Source organism: Xyrauchen texanus, chromosome 24, assembly GCF_025860055.1.
Source record: "Xyrauchen texanus isolate HMW12.3.18 chromosome 24, RBS_HiC_50CHRs, whole genome shotgun sequence".
Taxonomy (NCBI): Eukaryota; Metazoa; Chordata; class Actinopteri; order Cypriniformes; family Catostomidae; genus Xyrauchen; species Xyrauchen texanus.
In genome coordinates this window covers 25,526,993-25,546,904 of record NC_068299.1, presented here as the reverse complement: position 1 = coordinate 25,546,904, position 19,912 = coordinate 25,526,993, and the positions used below count along the sequence as shown (strand labels likewise).

At 43.4% G+C, this 19,912-nt stretch overlaps 1 protein-coding gene across 1 annotated transcript in view; it reads left to right on the top strand.

The window, feature by feature from the left end:
- Positions 1 to 19,912, top strand: part of LOC127617855 (RAC-gamma serine/threonine-protein kinase-like) — a 159,537-nt gene that overhangs the window by 115,357 nt on the left and 24,268 nt on the right. Inside the window, exons 4-9 of the mRNA XM_052089965.1 lie at positions 1,053 to 1,164; positions 5,788 to 5,932; positions 7,292 to 7,423; positions 7,772 to 7,837; positions 8,296 to 8,364; positions 15,873 to 15,995. Of these exons, the coding sequence (XP_051945925.1) occupies positions 1,053 to 1,164; positions 5,788 to 5,932; positions 7,292 to 7,423; positions 7,772 to 7,837; positions 8,296 to 8,364; positions 15,873 to 15,995 (647 nt within the window). The remainder of the gene's footprint in view (positions 1 to 1,052; positions 1,165 to 5,787; positions 5,933 to 7,291; positions 7,424 to 7,771; positions 7,838 to 8,295; positions 8,365 to 15,872; positions 15,996 to 19,912) is intronic.

Here is a 19,912-nt window from a genome sequence, read left to right as displayed (position 1 = left end):
TTATGTCTTATTTTCTTTAGAACACAAATTAAGATTTTTGTGAAAATAATTTAGCTCTCTAGGTCCATAAAATGCTAGTGAATGGGCGCCAAATTTTTTGAAGCTCCAAAAAGCACATATAGCATCATAAAAGTAATCAGTTTGACTCCACTGAATTAATTAAAGTCTTCTAAAGTGAAACAAAATGTAAGAAATGTATCAATATTTTAATTTTTTTTTACTACAAATGCACGAGGGTTGAGGACAATCACGTTGGAAAGTTCATGGAAGAACTGACAGAACAGAAGCGCAGTGTTGTTTACAACAGAGGAGCATAGAGAATCATACATAGATGCCTTATTCGGCTGGTTTGAATACGTCAACTGCGGCACCTTCTTGTCAACAAGGAAAGTTGTTTGAATTGGTTTGAATGCAAGTGAGTGAGCGGAGGAGATGCCTCAGACTGAGCTCCTTGCTCAGACCAGTGCAGAAACTCATTTTGTTGTCGAAAAAGTACCACAGTCCATAGAAACAGCTGCTAATAAGGGATCTATAAATATCTAAGCAGAGGAGGCTTATGCCCTTACATCACGCGAGAGGCAGTTTGAACTCCACCCTCGTCAACGTACAAACCTCAGTATTGATCTATTTCTTACACACACCTTGTGTTTCACTTCAGAAGACATTAATTAGACCACTGGAATTGTATGGATTATTTTAATGATGGCTAAGCTATATGTACTTTGGGAGCTTCAAAACGTTGGCACCCATTCACTTGCATTTTATGGACCTACAGATCTGAAATATTCTTCTAAATATCTTAATTTGTGTTCTGCTGAAGAAAAACAGTCATACACATCCGGGATGGCATGAGGGTGAGTAAATGATGAGAGAATTAAAATTTTGGAGTGAATTATTCCTTTTATCTAAGACTGCATTCTGTGTGAACAGACCCTTCATACTGAAGGGGTACATTTTATCAGTTTTAAACCCATGACATTGGCATTACTTGTGCCATTCTTTACTAGTTGAACTACAGGAACATCATATATATTGGGTTCTCTCTATTTCAGAATGCCAGCTGATGAAAACTGAACGACCAAAGCCAAACACTTTTATTATTAGATGTCTACAGTGGACTACAGTCATAGAGAGGACCTTCCATGTGGACACGCCAGAAGAGAGGTGAGACCAGTCCTCAGTGTATAAGACATGAATATTAAGGGTACATACATGCACCTCCCTTACATAATGCACCATGGTAAGCATATTTACTGTTATTTAATTAGTACAGTTACAGTGGCCCCATACGTATTTGGTCTCTGAAGTCACACTTAAAACATATGAATGTCAATGCATTAGATTACAAAATATCATACCAAGTGGCATCTGAAAATGATGTTAGACATTTTCTCAGAACTTCTGAACCATTTTTGTGAATTTTGTTTCGTTTTGTTAACCAACTGATCTCAAGGTGAATTTATATAGTTATAATGGATAATGCAGTGATTGCATTTTGTGTACAAATTTAGTGTAGTAATGTCAAATTAAATTAGCAAGTCAAATAAGACAACAAAAATGTAGTATTTTAGCAAATTATGTTGCTGATCCTTTTGTTTTAGATGTGAGTTGTGTACAGACAACACAGCTCTTCCCATAAAAATTAAAGAAATAATGAGCTGTTTGTAGATGGCAGCGAGACAGAAGGAACACACAAATGTATTTATTAACTCACATGGTAGAGAGAAAACCAGAGTAACCTCTAGAGTCCAGCAGCCCAAATACAGCTTCTCTAACAATTACAAGTATCTTGACATTCTGCTCTGGGGCTGGCTTTATTTTTCAGATCTTAATGGAATCATTGAACTTTTGAAAGGTTGAACAGACTATATAAAATCAGACAGCACAGACCAGTTAATAAGAAGGGATTTTTTAAGATGCCAAACAATACATCTAAACATACAGGGCAGGCAGAAAGAATAACCATGTCAACCAGAAAAGATTTTGCGGAAAAAATGTATACTGCGGTATATCCACATTGCTATTTAATAAAATCTGACAACTTTACTATAGCCTTCTCTGCCAACTGTGTCACAGATAGGTGCTTCTAGAGTAGACAGCTTTGTTTATTATGATGGGAGTAATTTAGTTAATACTCTTGTAATGGTAGGCTGTTTATGGTTGTCGATCTGTGACGAAGTTTTGCACAATAATGTAGAATTCACAGATATGTGTTATTGGCTAGTTTAATCAGATTTATGTGTTACTGTTTCAAATCTGGTTTTTAACTCAATTTGTTTTTATCATTATGTGTTACATAAAGTTTTTGCACAGATTCAAGATAAATTAATTTGTTATGAATAATCTTATCTTTTGATGTATGTTCATCCAGTTTACAAAAATACAATTAAATTAAAAACAAATAAGCAAATAAATAACATGCAATTACATAATGTACCTTTCCTTAAACATATTTAAATCAATAGATTGTTAAAAAGTAGGCATTTCTAAATTTCTATGTAATTTACAAAACAATTGGTGATTGTGGGTTGAATTTCCAGCAAAATAACTATTATATATTTCATGATATATAATTTTGGTCATACCGCCGGCCCCTATAAACAGACAAATAACATTTAAAACAGACAGAACATTATGAAGAGACATTGCATTTTCATGGTGCAGTTTATTGTCACACACCCTACTCCTAACTTGCATGTCTATCTATCACAGCACACTGCAGTCCAATGCACACTTTAACACACACTCGTGCACTTGTGCACACACACACTCACTCTCTCTTTCTCTCTCTCTCTCTCTCTCTCTCTCTCTCTCTCTCTCTCTATCTCTCTCTCACACACACACACACACACACATAGAGAGCTCTGCACAGGAGGACACATCACACTGGCAAAGGCCTAGAAATGGCAGGCTTACATGTGAGGAGGAGAGACGTGGTTGCAGCTGGCTTTATGCCAGACTGTATTCAGTGCCTTTATCTTTCATTAGCAAAAACTGCTCACACCAAACCACTCCACACCCATTCATCCACATGACCATGAAGGGGTGCACGGGGCCCTTCATATACTATACAAGTTGCTGTATTAAACTTCTGGGTCTTGAATTCAGCTTGGGGTTAATAATTCATCACAACATCAAAAAGTGCAAAACAGTAATTAAAATGGCTGCATTATGTTGGTGATAATAAAAATATTTCTTATTCTTTTTGAGGGCATTCCACGATCAAATGTAAAGCACAAATGTTCAAGTTCCCTATCTGTCACTCACTTGACGTTGTGTCGATGTAGTGACACTAGGGGTCACTTTTGAGAGCCCGGAAACACCTCTAATCTTTGATAAAAGGCCAATGGGAATTGGCGAGTGGTATTTGCATGCCCCTCCCCCGGACATATGGGAATAAAAGGAGGGGACTTGCATACCGCTCATTAGATTTTCTCTTCAGAGCGAACGGTCGATGGTTCAAGCTGAGCAAGCGATTTCCATCCCTCACCTCTGCTTGATCCTTACGCTGCATTACAGCGGCTTTCTCCCCTCTCTGCCCTAGATCACTGCAGAGATCACCCCTTGGTGCTTCAGCAGATCTAATAGAGTATATTCTGAAAGAGCATTTTCCCTCATAAAAGAGAATGTATTCGTAAAAGAGAATATATTCCTAAAAGAGCGGCACACATCGGAACATCTTTTTCAAGATGCATCTTTTTAAAGATGCCTCTCCGGTTGTGTGTTATTCCTGGTTGCGGTCGATACCTCTCGCCTTCTGACGGCCACGGTCGCTGTCTTTCGTGCCTGGGAGCTACCCACAGCGAGATATCTTAGGTGGATGCGTCATGTCCTCATTGCGAGGCATTGACCATGGCAACGTTGTGGTTGTGGCTCACTTTCATAAGAAAGCCCCCAGTGGATAAGGCGCCAAATGGCATGGGCGCCCAAAGCTCCCATCCAAGGCCTGTAGGCTCACGTCTTCCCTGACGGTTAGAGCCTATGGTGCCGCCAGAAAAGCCGCCTCCGCCCTGCATGCCATGGCTCTCCTGCAGGTCCACCAAGCCAAGACGCTGAATGAACTTCACAAGGGTAGTTCTGCCCCGAGATTGATGCTGGAGCTGCACTCAGCGACCGACCTTGCCCTCTGGGCAACGAAGGTTACGGCGTGGTCTCTCGGGTGGACGATGTCCACGCTGTTGGTCCAGGAGCGCCACCTGTGGCTGAACCTGGTAGAGATGCACAAGGCCGACAAGACACGTTTCCTGAAGGCACCCATCTCCCAGGCCGGCCTATTCGGTGACATCGCCGAGGACTTCACCCAGCAGTTCTCGGCAGTAAAGCAGCAGACGGAGACCATCCAACATATCCGGCGCGGCTCAAGATCTCACACCCCGTCTTCTCATTGCCAAGGGCGTCTCACTGTGGCGGCTGCACCAGCTCCGCCCCGGCCCATCCCATCCCTGCGGCCCCGCCCAGGTGTCGATCCCCCTGCATCTCACGGCCGGCCGCTAGGAAGAACTCAGTACCACCACAGGGCTCAAACCCCGTCAGTGTGGCCTCCCTGGCTCCGGTATGTCAGACGAAATCATTCCCCTGGTCCCCCTCACCCGGAGTCTGGACGCGTGGCTCACACTTTCCAACCCGTCGAGATGGCTGACCCGGACCGTCCGACTCAGCTACGTGATTCAATTCGAGAACAGCGCCACCTTGCGAGTGTAAATCGCCACCCTTCTACTGAAGCACGCAATAGAGCCTGTCCCTCCAGCCGAAATGATGAAGGGGTTCTACAGCCCCTTCTTCATTTTACCGAAAAATGTTGGTGGGTTGCGGCCAATCTTGGACTTGCGAGTTCTGAACCGGGCCTTATACAAACGTTCAAGATGCTGACGTTAAGACACATTCTAACGAGCGTACGGCATCAAGATTGGTTTGCGGCATGATTAGTGCTTGTATCTCGCCGTAATGCTGCGGTACGTGAACAATCAAATGCTCTTCAGTGTCAATATACACATCTCTGGCAGGACAAATATTCAGATTTGTATCAAAATCAGTGTAAAATCAGCTTAATAGACCTGCCACTGTTTATTATGTTGTTTATGGTAATCAAACTACAATAATGACAAGAAAAAAGAAAAGCATTCGCTGCTCTTAACACTAGTTCAGCATGCTGCTGTGAAACAGTGATAAACTACGAGCTTCGCTCAGATGAATTCATCATTATTAAACTAACACATGCTCACAAACATGAACGCACCACTGATTCCACACAACAGATGTTGTGCTGCACGACAAATGAAAGCTCAATGGAGGGAGACAGTGTTTGCAGAGAGGAGCGGCTTCTACACTCACATTACATTATGTTGTTAGCTAGTGAGAATTACCTTATGAATTACACTAATGACCCAGTCTGATGTCTTCAATTAAATAAAAGGTCACAATTACATTGTTTTGATGATTTGTGTCTTAAAAGCAGAACAGATTGAAGGGTAACACTTTAAAATAAGATTTACATTAACATTAACACTTTACAATTAGGATTTATACATTAACATTAATGCAATAGTTGACATAACGAAAATGAGCCATGGTTTTATAGCGTTTATTACTCTTTTTTAAAGTTATTTTCTAAAAATAAACAGTAGTTTATTTAGAAGTTACTTTCCAATCTATACATGCATAGATACATGTTTATTTTCATGTGTATCTCATGTGTATTCTAAGTATGAAGCAGTTTTTTTTATATTTTTTTTATTTTATTTTTTGATCTGAAATATGTGGACTTTATGTGTGTGTGTGATTCCACAGGGATGAGTGGGCAGAGGCGATCCAGATGGTGGCAGATAAACTCCAAAGACAGGAAGAAGAACGAATCCAGTCTAGTCCCACCTCACAGATAGACAACATGGGAGAGGAGGAGATGGACACGTCTATCAGTCACCACAAACGCAAGGTGCCTTCAAACCTAATTAGGATTTGTTTGAATGGTTGTACAGGGCATCATTAGCCTGCCTAAACATCTGAACAAAATAATGAAAAAATAAATAAAAAATCAGTTTTAAAGGAATAGTTAAAATAAATTACAAATAAAAATGCTGTTATCATTTACGCACCCTCATGCCATTCCAGACCAGTTTGGCATGCTTTTTCCATGGAACACAAAAGGGGAAATTAGTCTAATCAATTATGGCCCCATTATTTGTCATATCATTGATGTCAATCCTGATGCATCGCTTGTGTACGTGCCATAGTTGAATGGATGTGGACAGTGTAGGGCAAGATTTTCTGTTAATTATGATTTAAATTCAGTTTGTATCTCACAAAATGCTATTATATGGCTTTAGAAGACATAGAACATAGACCATTTCAAGTATGTAAACAATTACAAAGGAATTTGAACGCTACTGATCCTGATGCACTTCTTGTTTCATTGCCGAATCCTTTAAATAAGGCTCTGAGTTAACATTTTCTCAATTAACATCAAACGTTTACCTGAATTCAGACGTGTTGTTGATTCTGATCGTCTACGCAAGAGTGATAGGTAAACATTTGTTTTTAAATTATAAAAATATATGTCCCTTTCTGCTACTACAGCTACTCTGAGAACTTTGCAGTTCAGTACTGCAGATATCGTGTGACAAATTGCTTGTCATGTTTGTCATTTGTAAGCCGTTTTGGATAAAAGCGTCTGCTAAATGACCAAACGTAATTGACTTGTGCAGCTTCATTCAATATAATGGGAGCAATCTATAGTCACTTTTAGAGCTTTACCCATCAAATTTAGTTGGCATAAAGATCGTTTGCATACCAGAGGTAAAATGTGTTCTACAGTTGATAGTACTGCACATATCCAGCCGTCTCACTTCACTGCAGCGGTTCATGCATCCATTTGCATTTGCGTTTTCTGAGATCTAAACACTTTAATTTTGTTCCAGGCATACAGAGAGCATCCAGCCACAGAACAGCATGGTCCACATTTTAATAATGACATTTTATGACAATCATTTTAACATTAGTAACGATAATTGTGTTAAAGTCGCAATGAATGAAGAACCTCTCGCTGTTTTTTTGAATGAGTATGACAACTAGTAGGAAATGTTAAAGGGACAAAGACATCACATCCTTAAACTGATGAATAGTCCTTGAAATGGCGTATAGTGCACAGTCTTCACTTTTTATATTCAATCCTTCATTTCTCCTTTTGTGTTCCACAGAAGAATAGTGTACAGTGCAATTAGAATAACGTGTATGTCATACACATTTGGAAAGCTGTCTGACAATTTCATGCTTTTTTTCTTCTTTTTTTTTGCAGACAATGAATGACTTTGACTACTTAAAATTATTGGGAAAAGGCACTTTTGGTAAAGTCATTCTTGTAAGGGAGAAGGCCAGTGGGAAATATTATGCAATGAAAATTTTGAAGAAAGAGGTTATTATAGCAAAGGTAAGATTCATCTGTCTTTTTTTTCTTTGAATTTAATTTGAAGATGTTTTGATCGGTTCAGTCAGGACATAAATATTTGAAATGATGCATTGTATTGTCTATTGTCTAAGTTTAGAGAGTAATAGTTAATTAATGATACATTTACGCTTCAATTTTGCTAAAATCAGTTATGAAAGTGTATTTTTAATCCCCTCTTATAAAAAGTTCAGGATCCTTTTAAATGCAATCAGACTCAAAATAATGCCAACACTGTACATTTGTACTGTAATTAAACATTGTTCAGAATCATTGAAATTCTTTTCTTGATTACCAGTAGTTATTTGTCGCATTTTGTCTTTCTTTTTGTAGGATGAAGTGGCCCACACGCTTACAGAAAGCAGAGTACTGAAAAATACAAGACATCCATTTTTAACCGTGAGTGCACATTTACAAATGTGTTATCATATGTAAATATTCACAATGCTTTTGTATATATGATTGGCATTTCCCTGGAGCCTCATTATAATGCTGAGAATAAACTGTAATAAATTAGTGGCCTAAATGAAGCTGTGCATCTGCTGAGAAGTCGCCAGTGAAAGGTAATTTCTCTGACACTCCAGATGCTGTTGAATGCCACGCAATGTACACAGCAGGTTTAGCAAAACTCTTTACCACTGTCAGTCAAGATGGTGTTCCCTCGTAAACTTCACCTTCCCTCAAAGTTAGCATCAAGGCCTGCAAGAAAGGGCAAAGCTTTTAAAAAACGCTCCTTTCATTTTCTCTCGAGACAAACATTTCTCTCACCGTGTATATTTTGATGAGCTCTCATGTTGCGTATATTTTAGTTTTATGTGTTTTTTCCTCTAATGGTGTTTCTCCGCCTGCTGTTTCAGTCTTTGAAGTATTCGTTCCAAACAAAAGACCGCTTATGCTTTGTGATGGAATACGTCAATGGAGGAGAGGTACGTGTGTTTGTCTGTCTGTCTTTTCTTCTGCATTGATTGGCAAGCTGTTTCTTTTGTAATACTGTAACAAATTCGTACTTACTGCTTTGGTAAGCTAAAATTGTAAATCTGATATTATCTTGTGATGCATCTACGGTTTGAAAAAAAACCCTCACATTTAGAGATTAGAGATTGACCAATATTATTTATTGACTACAGATAACGATACAGAGTATATTATGTTGGAATGTCCGATAATGGGTATGCAAGCTGGATGTTGTTTTATTTCTGCATTTTCACACAGTGATAACGAGAGTAAATTAATCATTAGACTACAATAAAATATAGCTATCGACCAATATATATATTTGATGTCACACAATTTACACAGGTGACACAGGTGAAAGCAGTGACAATGGACATTTAGTAATTACCAAACAAGCCTGTCCCAACCAATTAAGACAATTTAGATATCAGGCTGATTTGTATGTCACAAGATATAGTACTTAAGCACATTTAAAAACAGAATACAATTAAATTAAATCCTAAAAAGCCGCAATATCATATATACACATTTATATATTGATGCACGTCATATATACACATACACTCAGATAAATATATATATATACACACACACAACCATCAATTGTTTTAGAGAACTCCCAACCTTCAATTCAAACTGGATGATTCATGTTAATTCCCTGCTTGTTTTTCCAACATATGATTTACTGCAAGGACAAGTTGTTAAGTAAATCACAGCTTTTGTTTTGCAGCTTATTATACCTTTTATCAGAATAGATTTTCCAGTCTCAGTATTTTTTAATGATGTACAACAAAATGTGTAGTTACATCGGTTACATGCACCACAGCGCCTCTTAAATTACATCCTCTTTTGAACACTGTAAGTGGAGGGCCCTTAAAAACACCTTAAAAAGTCTCTTATCCGATTGTAAAATATGCCAATATTGATTTATGATTTTCTTGATTTTCTCTGAACATTTAGTATATTTCGTGGTAAACACAACCAATAACTTTTTTTGGAGTTTCACTGTTTTCTTGAATAGGTCTAAATGAGATTTTTTACATTTCTTTCTTCTGCAGGTTGTAATTGTTTGGCATTTTAGCCTGTGCAATAAAAATGCTTCTTCATACATTCAAATTCCTATTCCTGTGAATATATGGAAGTCTATTCTTTAAATGTAACGTATAGCAAGAATCAGCTCTCAGCAATGTATTAGTCGTTGTAGGTTTCCTAAAAAGTTCTGAAGCCAATTTCCTTCTTTTACAGTCCATAAATCCAGAAAACTGATTTGGTTCTGATCAACATCCATGGTAAAATTCAAATATTCAGAGCAATTATTACATGTTTACCATTAAATATACAACATTTTCAGAGCAAATCAAGAAAATCATAAATCAACATTTGCATATTTTACAATCGGATAAGAGACTTTTTAAGGTCGGCCCTCCACTCACAGTGTTCAAAAGAGAGACTGCTTGGTTAAGTCTGACTTGATCCCTTCTCCACCTGTTTTTACAAGGCAGGCTGACACCTATCCCAGAAGGTAAGCGGCATTATAGTGCATGTAACCGATGTAACTACACATATCGTTGTACGTCATTCGAACTCTGTTTACACTGCTCTCCTATGTGAGGAAATTGTACCTTGATAAAGGCTTGAGCCAAAACGTTGGTAATAAAATAAACTTGTAAGAGAGTGTGTATATATTTATTTTTTACATTGTTGTCTTTACTTGCACTTCCAAACTTAAGGTGTGTGTTTGCTCCAGTGTCTCTCTCTAAAAAAAGTTGTATTGCTATAATTAGACAAGACAGGTTGTAACGCAATCATTTAAAAATACCAAATACCGTCCAATTTATCTGCCTCATATGCATTATATTAAAAACAGTTGCATTATTAATACTTTATTATTAACAATAAAACCTACTATGTGTTATTTATAACACTAAATTTTGCAAAGTTGTTTTGCTGTAACCCGCACACAAACACACAAGATGAGGCAGTCACAATGTCGGAGAAAAACTGCTTTTATTAGTATAAGAGCAGGCAACAGTACAAAAACAGGGCAAATCCAGTGAAGAATGGTCAGGGAAAGCGTAGATTCGAAAGCCGGGGAATCAAGGAGAGTAAAGGGGGCAAATCCGGGAGAGTAGTCGAGGGGAGCGAGGGTCAAAGCCGGGGTAAACAGGATGTATAACAAGTGGGAGCAAAGACAGGGGAACTAGGGGAGCTGGCAAGCTAAGAGGAAGAATAGTAGGGAGGTCAAAACTAGACGAGACTAGCGGGGGGGGCAAAACTAGACGAGACTAGCGGGGCAAAGATACGGGGAACTAAATACAATAACCAACGGGATACAAACGGAAGGATGGTGTATTTATAGGGGCGAGTGCAGGTGTAAACAATGACAGGTGATAGGGACGAGTGCAGGTGTATACAGTGTGTGGGGATTGGAAGCGCGTGAGTGCAGGTGTTCATAATGTTCTGGCTGAAGCGCGTGAGAAGCGAGCATGAGTCAGAGGGGGGAGAGAGTTTACGAGCGAGAGCTCGTAATAGCAAAACCAGGCGTGGAAGCCCGAGGGAGGAAAAAGAGCGTACGTGCTCAAGGGGGCGGAGCGAGGGAGTGGGAAGTGAGCACGCTCGCGGAGTGCATGTGTGCGTGCTCGCGGAAGCAGAGATGGGGCAGAGGAGCGGGGTTCGTGACAGTACTCCCCCCTCTGAATAGGACGGCTCCTGACGGCCACGCTGGGTTGCGGGGAGCGCGAGGGAACAGAACGAGCGTGTGAGCTCGCGGGGGGGCAGAACGAGCATGTGAGCTCGCGGGGGGGCAGAACGAGCATGTGAGCTCGCGGGGGGCAGAACGAGCGTGTGAGCTCACAGGGGCAGAACGAGCGTGTAAGCTCGCAGGGGCAGAACGAGCGTGTAAGCTCGAGGGAACAGAAACACACCAACAAAATGAGGGCAGTCCAAGGGGGACAGAAGGCACAAAGGGAAATGAAACAGTCCATGGGGGTCAAATGGGCAGTTCAAGGCAAGGTCAAGGGGAACATAGCGGACAGGCGGGTGGTCGGGAGATCTAGGGGGCAGCCTTAGGGCAGAGACTGGTTCAGGGGGTCTGGAAGGCGACTGGAGAACAGGGACTGGGTCCGGGGGTCTGGAAGGTGACCACCGGACAGGAATAGGGTCCGGAGGCCAGGGAAGAGGCCACAGGACAGGTAGAGGGTCAGGAAGTCCGGGCTGAGCCGTGAAAGGCGGAGCCGTCAGATGCGGCACCATAGGTAGCTCTGGAGGTGGGGTCCTGGAAGGCTCCGGAGGTGGAGCCGACGGAGGCTTTAGGGGCGAAGGCCTGGAAGGCTCTGGAGGTGGAGCCGAAGGAGGTTTTAGGGGCGAAGGCCTGGAAGGCTCTGGAGGTGGAGCCGAAGGAGGCTTTAGGGGCGAAGGCCTGGAAGGCTCTGGGGGTGGAGCCGAAGGAGGCTTTAGGGGTGAAGGCCTGGAAGGCTCTGGAGGAGGAGCCGAAGGAGGCTTTAGGGGCAAAGGCCTGGAAGGCTCTGGAGGTGGAGCCAAGGGGGGCTTTAGGGGCGAAGGCCTGGAAGGCTCAGGAAGTGGAGCCCATGGAGGTGGCGCCGTAGGAGGCTCCAGAGGTGAAGCCCTTGAAGGCTCTGGAGGCAGAGCCAAGGGAGGTGACGCCGTGGGAGGTGGCGCCATAGAAGGCTCCAGGAGTGAAGCCCTGGTAGGCTCTGGAGGCAGAGCCGGGGGAGGTGGCGCCGTAGGAGGCTTGGGAGGCGGAGCCGCAGGAGGCTCGGGAGGCGAATCTCTAGAAGGCTCTGGAGTCTTAGGGAGCAGAGCCGTAGGAGGCTCGGGTGGTGGAGCCGTGGAAGGCTCGAGAGGCGGAGACATAGGAAGCTCTGGAGTCTTTGGGAGCAGAGCCATGAGAGGCTCTGGAGGGGGAGCCGTAGGAGGCTCGGGAGGCAGAGCCATAGGAGCCTCTAGTGGCCGAGCCCTGGAAGGCTCGAGAGGCTTGAGGGGGGGAGCCATGAAAGACTCGAGAGACGAAGCCCTGAGAGGCTTGAGAGGAGGAGCCCTGAAAGACTCGAGAGGGGGAGCCCTGAGAGGCTTGAGAGGGGGAGGAGCCCTGAGAGACTCCAGAGGCGAAGCCGTGAGAGGCTTGAGGGGTGGAGCCATGAGAGACTCGAGGGGTGGAGCCCTGAGAGGCGGAGGAGCCCTGAGAGGCTCGAGAGGCGAAGCCGTGAGAGGCTTGAGGGGTGGAGCCATGAAAGACTCGAGAGGGGAAGCCCTGAGAGGCGGAGGAGCCCTGAGAGACTCGAGAGGCGAAGCCGTGAGAGGCTTGAGGGGTGGAGCCATGAAAGACTCGAGAGGGGAAGCCCTGAGAGGCGGAGGAGCCCTGAGAGACTCGAGAGGCGAAGCCGTGAGAGGCTTGAGGGGTGGAGCCATGAAAGACTCGAGGGATGGAGCCCTGAGAGACTCGAGAGGCGAAGCCGTGAGAGGCTTGAGGGGTGGAGCCATGAAAGACTCGAGGGATGGAGCCCTGAGAGACTTGAGGGGCGAAGCCGTAAGAGGCTTGAGGGGTGGAGCCATGAAAGACTCGAGGGATGGAGCCCTGAGAGACTCGAAAGGCGAAGCCGTGAGAGGCTTGGGGGTGGAGCCATGAAAGACTCGAGGGATGGAGCCCTGAGAGACTCGAGAGGCGAAGCCGTGAGAAGCTTGGAAGGAGGGGGAGCCCTGAGGGACTTGAGGGGTAGAGCTCTGGGAGGCTCGTGAGGAGGAGCCCTAGGAGGCTCGTGAGGAGGGGCCCTTGGAGGCTCGAGAGGAGGAGCCCTGGGACGCTCGAGAGGAGGAGCCCTGAGAGACTCGTGAGGCGGAGCCCGGGAGGGCTCTGAGGGGCGAGCAGAGGCTGACAGAGCCGTGGAAGACTCTGAGGGTGGAGCAGAGGTCTGCAGAGCCGTGGAAGACTCTGAGGGTGGAGCAGAACCCGGCAGAGCCGTGGAAGAATCTGACACAAGACGAGACTGGGGAGAAGGGGCCCTCTTCCTTCTCTTACGTCTTCGGCCAACAGGGGATGTGGCCATGGGGACGGTCGAGGCTACAGGCGCTGGCTCGCTGACCGTGGCAGACATGGGCGCTGGCTCGCTGACCGTGGCAGGCAGGGGCATTGGCTCGTTGGCCGTGGCGGGCATGGGCGCTGGATCGTTGGCCGTGGCGGGCATGGGCGCTGGCTCATTGGCCGTGGGCGCTGGCTCGTTGGCCGTGGCAGGCATGGGGGTTGACTCGCTGGCCGTGGCAGGCTTCGAGGCTGGGGCCGTGACAGGCATGGGCGTTGACTCGCTGGCCGTGCCAGGCTTCGAGGCTGGGGCCGTGACAGGCCTCGGGATTGGGGCCGTGTCAGGCTTCGGGACAAGGGCCGTGTAAGGCTTCGGGACTAGGGCCGTGTAAGGCTTCAGGACGGGGGCCATGTAAGGCTTCAAGACGGGGGCCGTGTAAGGCTTCAAGATGGGGGCCGTGTAAGGCTTCAAGACGGGGCCATGTAAGGCTTCAAGACAGGGGCCGTAGTAGGCTTCAAGATGGGGGCCGTGGTAGGCTTCGAGATGGGGGCCGTGGTAGGCCTCGAGACGGGGGCCGTGGTGTAGAGCGCTGGTTCAGTATCTGCCTCCCCCACAGTAAACGAGGAACCAACGCACAGCAGGGCGAGGTCAATAAACTGAGCCAGGTTGAGAGAGCAGCGACCACCAGGCATGTATGATGAGGCTGGCTCATTCAGTCCATCTTGAAAAATGTCTTTCAGAACCACCTCATCAAAATTCACCTGGTTGGCCAGGGCACAAAAATCAGTAACATAAGCCTCCAAGGTTTGGCTCCCCTGACGCTAAAACCATGAGTTGGGCCGCTGGGTCCATGATGTCGAGGGCGGGGTTATGAGTTACACAACCGCTGCCTCGCATAAAAACCCTAGGTTAGCGTCAAAAGAGCCGTCAAACCTCTCAGGGGTTGAAGGCTCACGGCGCTCAGAAATGCGCTGGGAGTATAAACGGGCTCAGGGACAGACACAGGCAGAACAGGGTGACAAAAGTCAAACAAAGTGCTTACCTGCTGTCCCTGGGCCGTGAGTGCGTGGTAATCTCTCCCAGCCGCAAATCCGCGCTCGGAACACGCCACGAAAATCCGCTCTAGTGAGCTGCGCGAATCCGTGGGGTGCATTGTGACTGCCTTCGGTTAGGTTGGTTATTCTGTAACCCGCACACAACCCGGGTTCGTGACATTTGCTATCTAAATGGACAAACATGTATTATTATCTTTGTTTTAGGCTGTTTAATTTATGGCTAAAATGATATGTGTTTCTTGCTTTGGAGTGGCTAGCTGTTGTGTAAAATGTTGAGTAATTTTGCAAACAATATATTAAGTAGGTTGCTTTACCTGTGAATGTTGTTGTTTCTTGTTGAACGCACAGTGCTGTAATGCCATTGTTTGGTGCTATTCTTTAGAGGCCCACCAAACTGTTTAATTTATTGGTAGACCAGATAAATGGGGCAGTAACTGATTAAGTTGAAAAGTTTGAATGCTGGTAAAAAAATATTGGTGAAATCTCTAATTACAATTTCAGAGATAAATTGATGGTGGTAATAATAATTGTGGTGTCGTTTAAGAAATACTTTGAAAAAAGTTAGTCTTACTGTGTTGACTTGGCAGAGCTCAGGATTCAATCTTGAGGGGCTCAAGTTTTGATATATGAAATTCCTTCACCAACAGTGCTGTTTAATCAGAGCTGCGGCAGTCACGCTCTCATTCCCTCAGCTTGCAATGTCACCTGCTCCCCTGCCTGGTCCAGCCAGAGCTCCTCACCTCCACACATTGGGTAGAGCCCATCCGTCTCTCCCCTTTCAGCGCTGCCCCATTCACAGCTGCCAGTGCTCTGATGAAGGCACACCTGGCCACGGCCATGGCCACCACACTCTCCCTGGCACACTACCCCTCCTTCATCCGATCGGCAGAGCCGTTAGCGCTCCCTGGACAGCCATATTCCAACATCCCCCAGCAATTAATAGGCGCACTCCCCTCATTGGGTTTCTGTGTTATTTCTATAAGGCGAGTTCAAGTGGAGCTCAGGGCTAGAGTGTTGACAGAAATGCTTGACATCTGACTGGGGAGGAGTGAGAGAGAAATTGGGGAACACTCCACGAAAAATATGAGGGAGATGATTGCAGGGGATGGAGCGCTTGTGCCATATTAATGGAATGTTAGCCCATGAGTATGCAATGCAGCCTTTGACAAGATTGGTGTATTGATTAAAATGCTGATTTAACAGGCCACGCCGGACGCTCTCTGGAAAGCCGGAGATGATGTGCCAGCTGCTGTAGGGGTTCACCGGGTGTCCTCATGGGCCCTGCCATCTATCATCTCAATATGGCTATGTGAGGCAGTTTGTGTTGTGTTAATTTCCTCCAATAAATCAGTAATTATTACAATTCTGTCCCTGCTGTTTTCCCTGCAGCTGTTTTTCCATTTGTCGAGAGAACGGGTGTTCTCGGAGGACCGCACATGCTTCTACGGTGCCGAGATCGTTTCCGCCCTCGACTACCTGCACTCTGCCAAGATAGTGTACCGGGATCTGAAGGTAAACACAAAAAAGGGAAAGAAATAATATATTGAGAGATATGTTTTTGTTCTATTTGTAATGCATTTATACATGTGTATGTCATGGGACTTAGAAAATGTAATTAAAAGCTCTAGACTAGAGTTTGGGGCTTTTTTATAAATTTTTTGGAAACATCAAACTCTGGCGGCTGTGGATGATGACACAGTGTTTTGCTTGCAGTCTTGGACCAAACCAGTCGTGAAAGTGCCAGCAAACTTGGACAAACAGCTTAGCCATTAAAATTAAAAGGTTAAATTAATGTGGCATGAAGTTTCTTTCCACTATAACTGAATAAATATGTCATCCATGTAGTTACAGTATGAACTTTTAAACTACTAATTAATAATGTTGTAACTGTGTGGTTAAAATTAAAGTAATTATTTTTTAATAGACTGATTTGACAGATTTAGTTCTATTTCTCTAGATTTGTAACTTTCAAAATAACTTTCTAATTTATTGCAATTACAATATTGTTTATATATTTACTTCTATTCTAATAATTAATAGTCATGCTAATGCTATGTTTCATGTAAGAAGAGTAATGTACTGGTTCTGAAGATGCTTACTTAAATTGTAATGAAACAATGGAAAGAAAAATAAGGAGATTAAACATATATAAACTGGGACCAGTTATTCATTCAATCCCTGTATAACCTAAATAAATCCCATATATTGAAAGTGAGACATGATTTAGACAACTTATGATTTGAAATCCATGATTATAGAAAAGCTTATATGTGTGACGTGTGTATTTTATTTTCAGTATTTTATTTTAAAAACCTGTAGAAACGCAATGGTGTACCATATTCTGTTCCATTCAAAAAAGGTTATCAGTGCTGACAAACGATATATCATTTAAAAGGTCTAAGTGCCCAGCTTTGAAATTGTATTGTCATTATTATATAATTATAATGATGTATTATTGGAATGTTCAAGCAATATTTGCATAATAATTTGTGACAAGAGTACAAATGAAAACATGCAAAAGCAGTGCGAGAATTCACACTGTCATAATGAAATATCGAGCCACAAATAAATCCAGTCCGTCAAACATATAAAATAAAGACTCAAAACCTGAGATCCTGAAATAATATCATAGGCCATTAATGAATACACTGAAGTATTAGCTACTCTAAAGCTAACTTTAGAAGTTAGTTTGCTGTATTCTGTATTTAATTCACTTAAAACAGTTGGGTTAAAAATAGCCTGTGTTAGAATGTTTCAGAAAGGTGTTTAGTAACAGACAACCAATCATATATAGCCTTATTATTTACCTCATTAAATATTAATGCTCTTTGTATCTTCACTGAATCTTTCACGCTCTGTTTGCCTTCTCCGTCTGAGTAAAACCAGTAAAGTGTCAAACAGTGGAAGTAAACATGATAACTGCCATGATGAAGAGACAGTATTCCAGATGTTGTGGCATGTTTCAGAAGACATAAGACAAACAGAGCTGAATTGCTTGCTGGGTGAATGATTTCAAGTGTGAAAAGCCCTAAATTCACTAGGAACAACTTCCATATCTGTGGCCATTGTCGTTCCTCGCATAAGGAAACTAGGCAGTGCCAGATCCATCTCCTTTTGGTATTAAATGTTGGGATATAGAAAGAAACAGGTATTTCAGTCATTTATTTCAGGCATAATAGTCATAAAATATCTTTCTACGGGTATCTGTGAGAATATTATTAAGTAATTAATCACTCAATACTTTTTCCTACTTTTTCTTAAACCTTTCCATCAAATGAGAGACCCATCTAACATGTTCCTTGACACGAAGGTCCCTGTCTTTGTCTAAAGATGTTATCAATGATTATCATCCAGATTCTGTCAGAATTAGTTTTTTGTATATTCTGTGAAAAGAAGAAATAAAGTGCTGATAAATAGCCATCTTAGTTTGTTCTTATAACCATAATAATTGTTAAACAAATTATAGAACATAAAAATAGCCTCATATTATGCAAGTGTATCTACAGAGTAAAATGCTCTTACATGGGTTGAGTTGCTTGTTGTCATCTTGTTGGGGGTTGGTAGGTCATTCCTTAAAAGTGATTGATATGATTTTTGCCCCATCTAAAATTCCATTTAAAACATAGAAAACAGAATGAATCACTGTAATAGAGACTCAGAAGAACTGGGGGTTAGATCCATGTGCGGTTTATTAGAAAAGGTGCAAATCATAAACAGACAGCCAGGGTAAATCTCTAGCAAAAGAACAGCGTAGACAGATGAGAGTTCATAAACAGGCAAGGTTCAGGGCAGGCAGCAAACAAAGTATAAGTCCTGAATCTGAGCTTGGGCGATTTCAGTCATGATGTCCCAATGAACTGGAGCTACTGGGGATGATGGGTTCTGATGTCTGGTTCTGGGTGTCAGACTCAAACAGACAAGAGAATGCAATTCTTGAACCAGGAAGATATGTAATAGTGAAATTGAAACAGGTAAAGAACAAAGCCCACCTTGCTTACCTCAGATTCAGTGTTTTTGCCGAGCTTAAATATTTGAGGTTTCGATGGTCTGTTAGTACAAGGAAAGGATATCTTGCAGCCAATGTCATCATTCCTTGAGAGCTGCTTACATTGCCAGTAATTCTCGGTTGTCCATTCATATTTATTCATCATTTTGCTCATTTTGTACGGAGATGTACCATGTCATTGAGAAAGAATTGCTCCAATTCCCTTGTTGGAGGCGTCTACTTCAACTGTGAATGGTTTATTGGGGTCAGGATGGTGCAGAATGGGGGTGGAGGTGAAATGGGATTTCAGGTTCTTGAAGGCCTGGAGGGTCGTTGCAGACCAACACAGCTTGGTGTCCCCTCTCCTTAACATAGATGTCAGAGGGGCAGCGACTTAACTGAAATTTCGGATAAACCAGCTGTAGAAATTGGCAAACCCCAGAAAGCTTTGCAACTTCCTCACGGATACGGGTTCAGGCTAGTTAAGTACTGCACGTACCTTGCTGTTGTCCATGGCAAACACTTCTGAGAAGATGACGTAGCCTAGGAATGACACAGGGGTCTGATGGAATTCATATTTCTCGGCTTTGGTGCAGAGTTGGTGGTGGATTACACGCTGAAGTGCTGCTCTTACATGGGTGATGTGTTCTTCAAGGGAGTTTGAGTAAATGAGGATATCGTCAATGTATACAATAACACACCAGTTCAGCATATCTCTGAACACATAATTTTATGAATGACTGGAACACTGATGGACTATTTGCCAATCCGAAGGGCATGACCAGATACTTGTAGTGGCCACTGCTGGTGTAGATTGCTGTCCTCCATTCATCCCCTCCCAGATGCATATGAGGTTGTATAAAATGCAAAGGTTGAACTTGGTGGAGTTTTTTGCAGAGCTTAACTGTTCAAGTGCTTTGGGGACCAGAGGTAAAGGATAACAGAACTTTAGAACTTCAAGGCCAGACCTGCCATCCTTCTTGCCAATGAAGAACCCGGCTGCAGTGGGTGAGGTGGATGGTCGAATGAAACCCTTTGACTGTTCCTCCCCAATGTAATTTTTCATAGTTTCAGCCTCGGGTTGAGACAAAGGAAAACTCGTCCCCCGTGGTAGTGTAGTGCAAGGCAACAGTTCAATGGAACAGTCACTGGCACAGTGAGGAGGGAGTTGAGATGCTTTGGCCTTACTAAAGGCTTCGACGAGGTCATCATACTCTATGGAAACAGATGAAATGGGCTTTAGGCAGCTGGCAAAACAAGTTGAGTCCCACCAGGAAATTTGTCCTTCACACCAGCAAATATGAGGGTTGTATTGTTGAAGCCACAGTAATCCAAGTATTACAGGCTTGTGCGGCGAATGAATGATATAAAGGTGTGTCCTCTCCATGTGAATCGTGCCAACTAGGAGGGTGATGTCTGTTGAGGTGTAATGAACGTCCCAGAG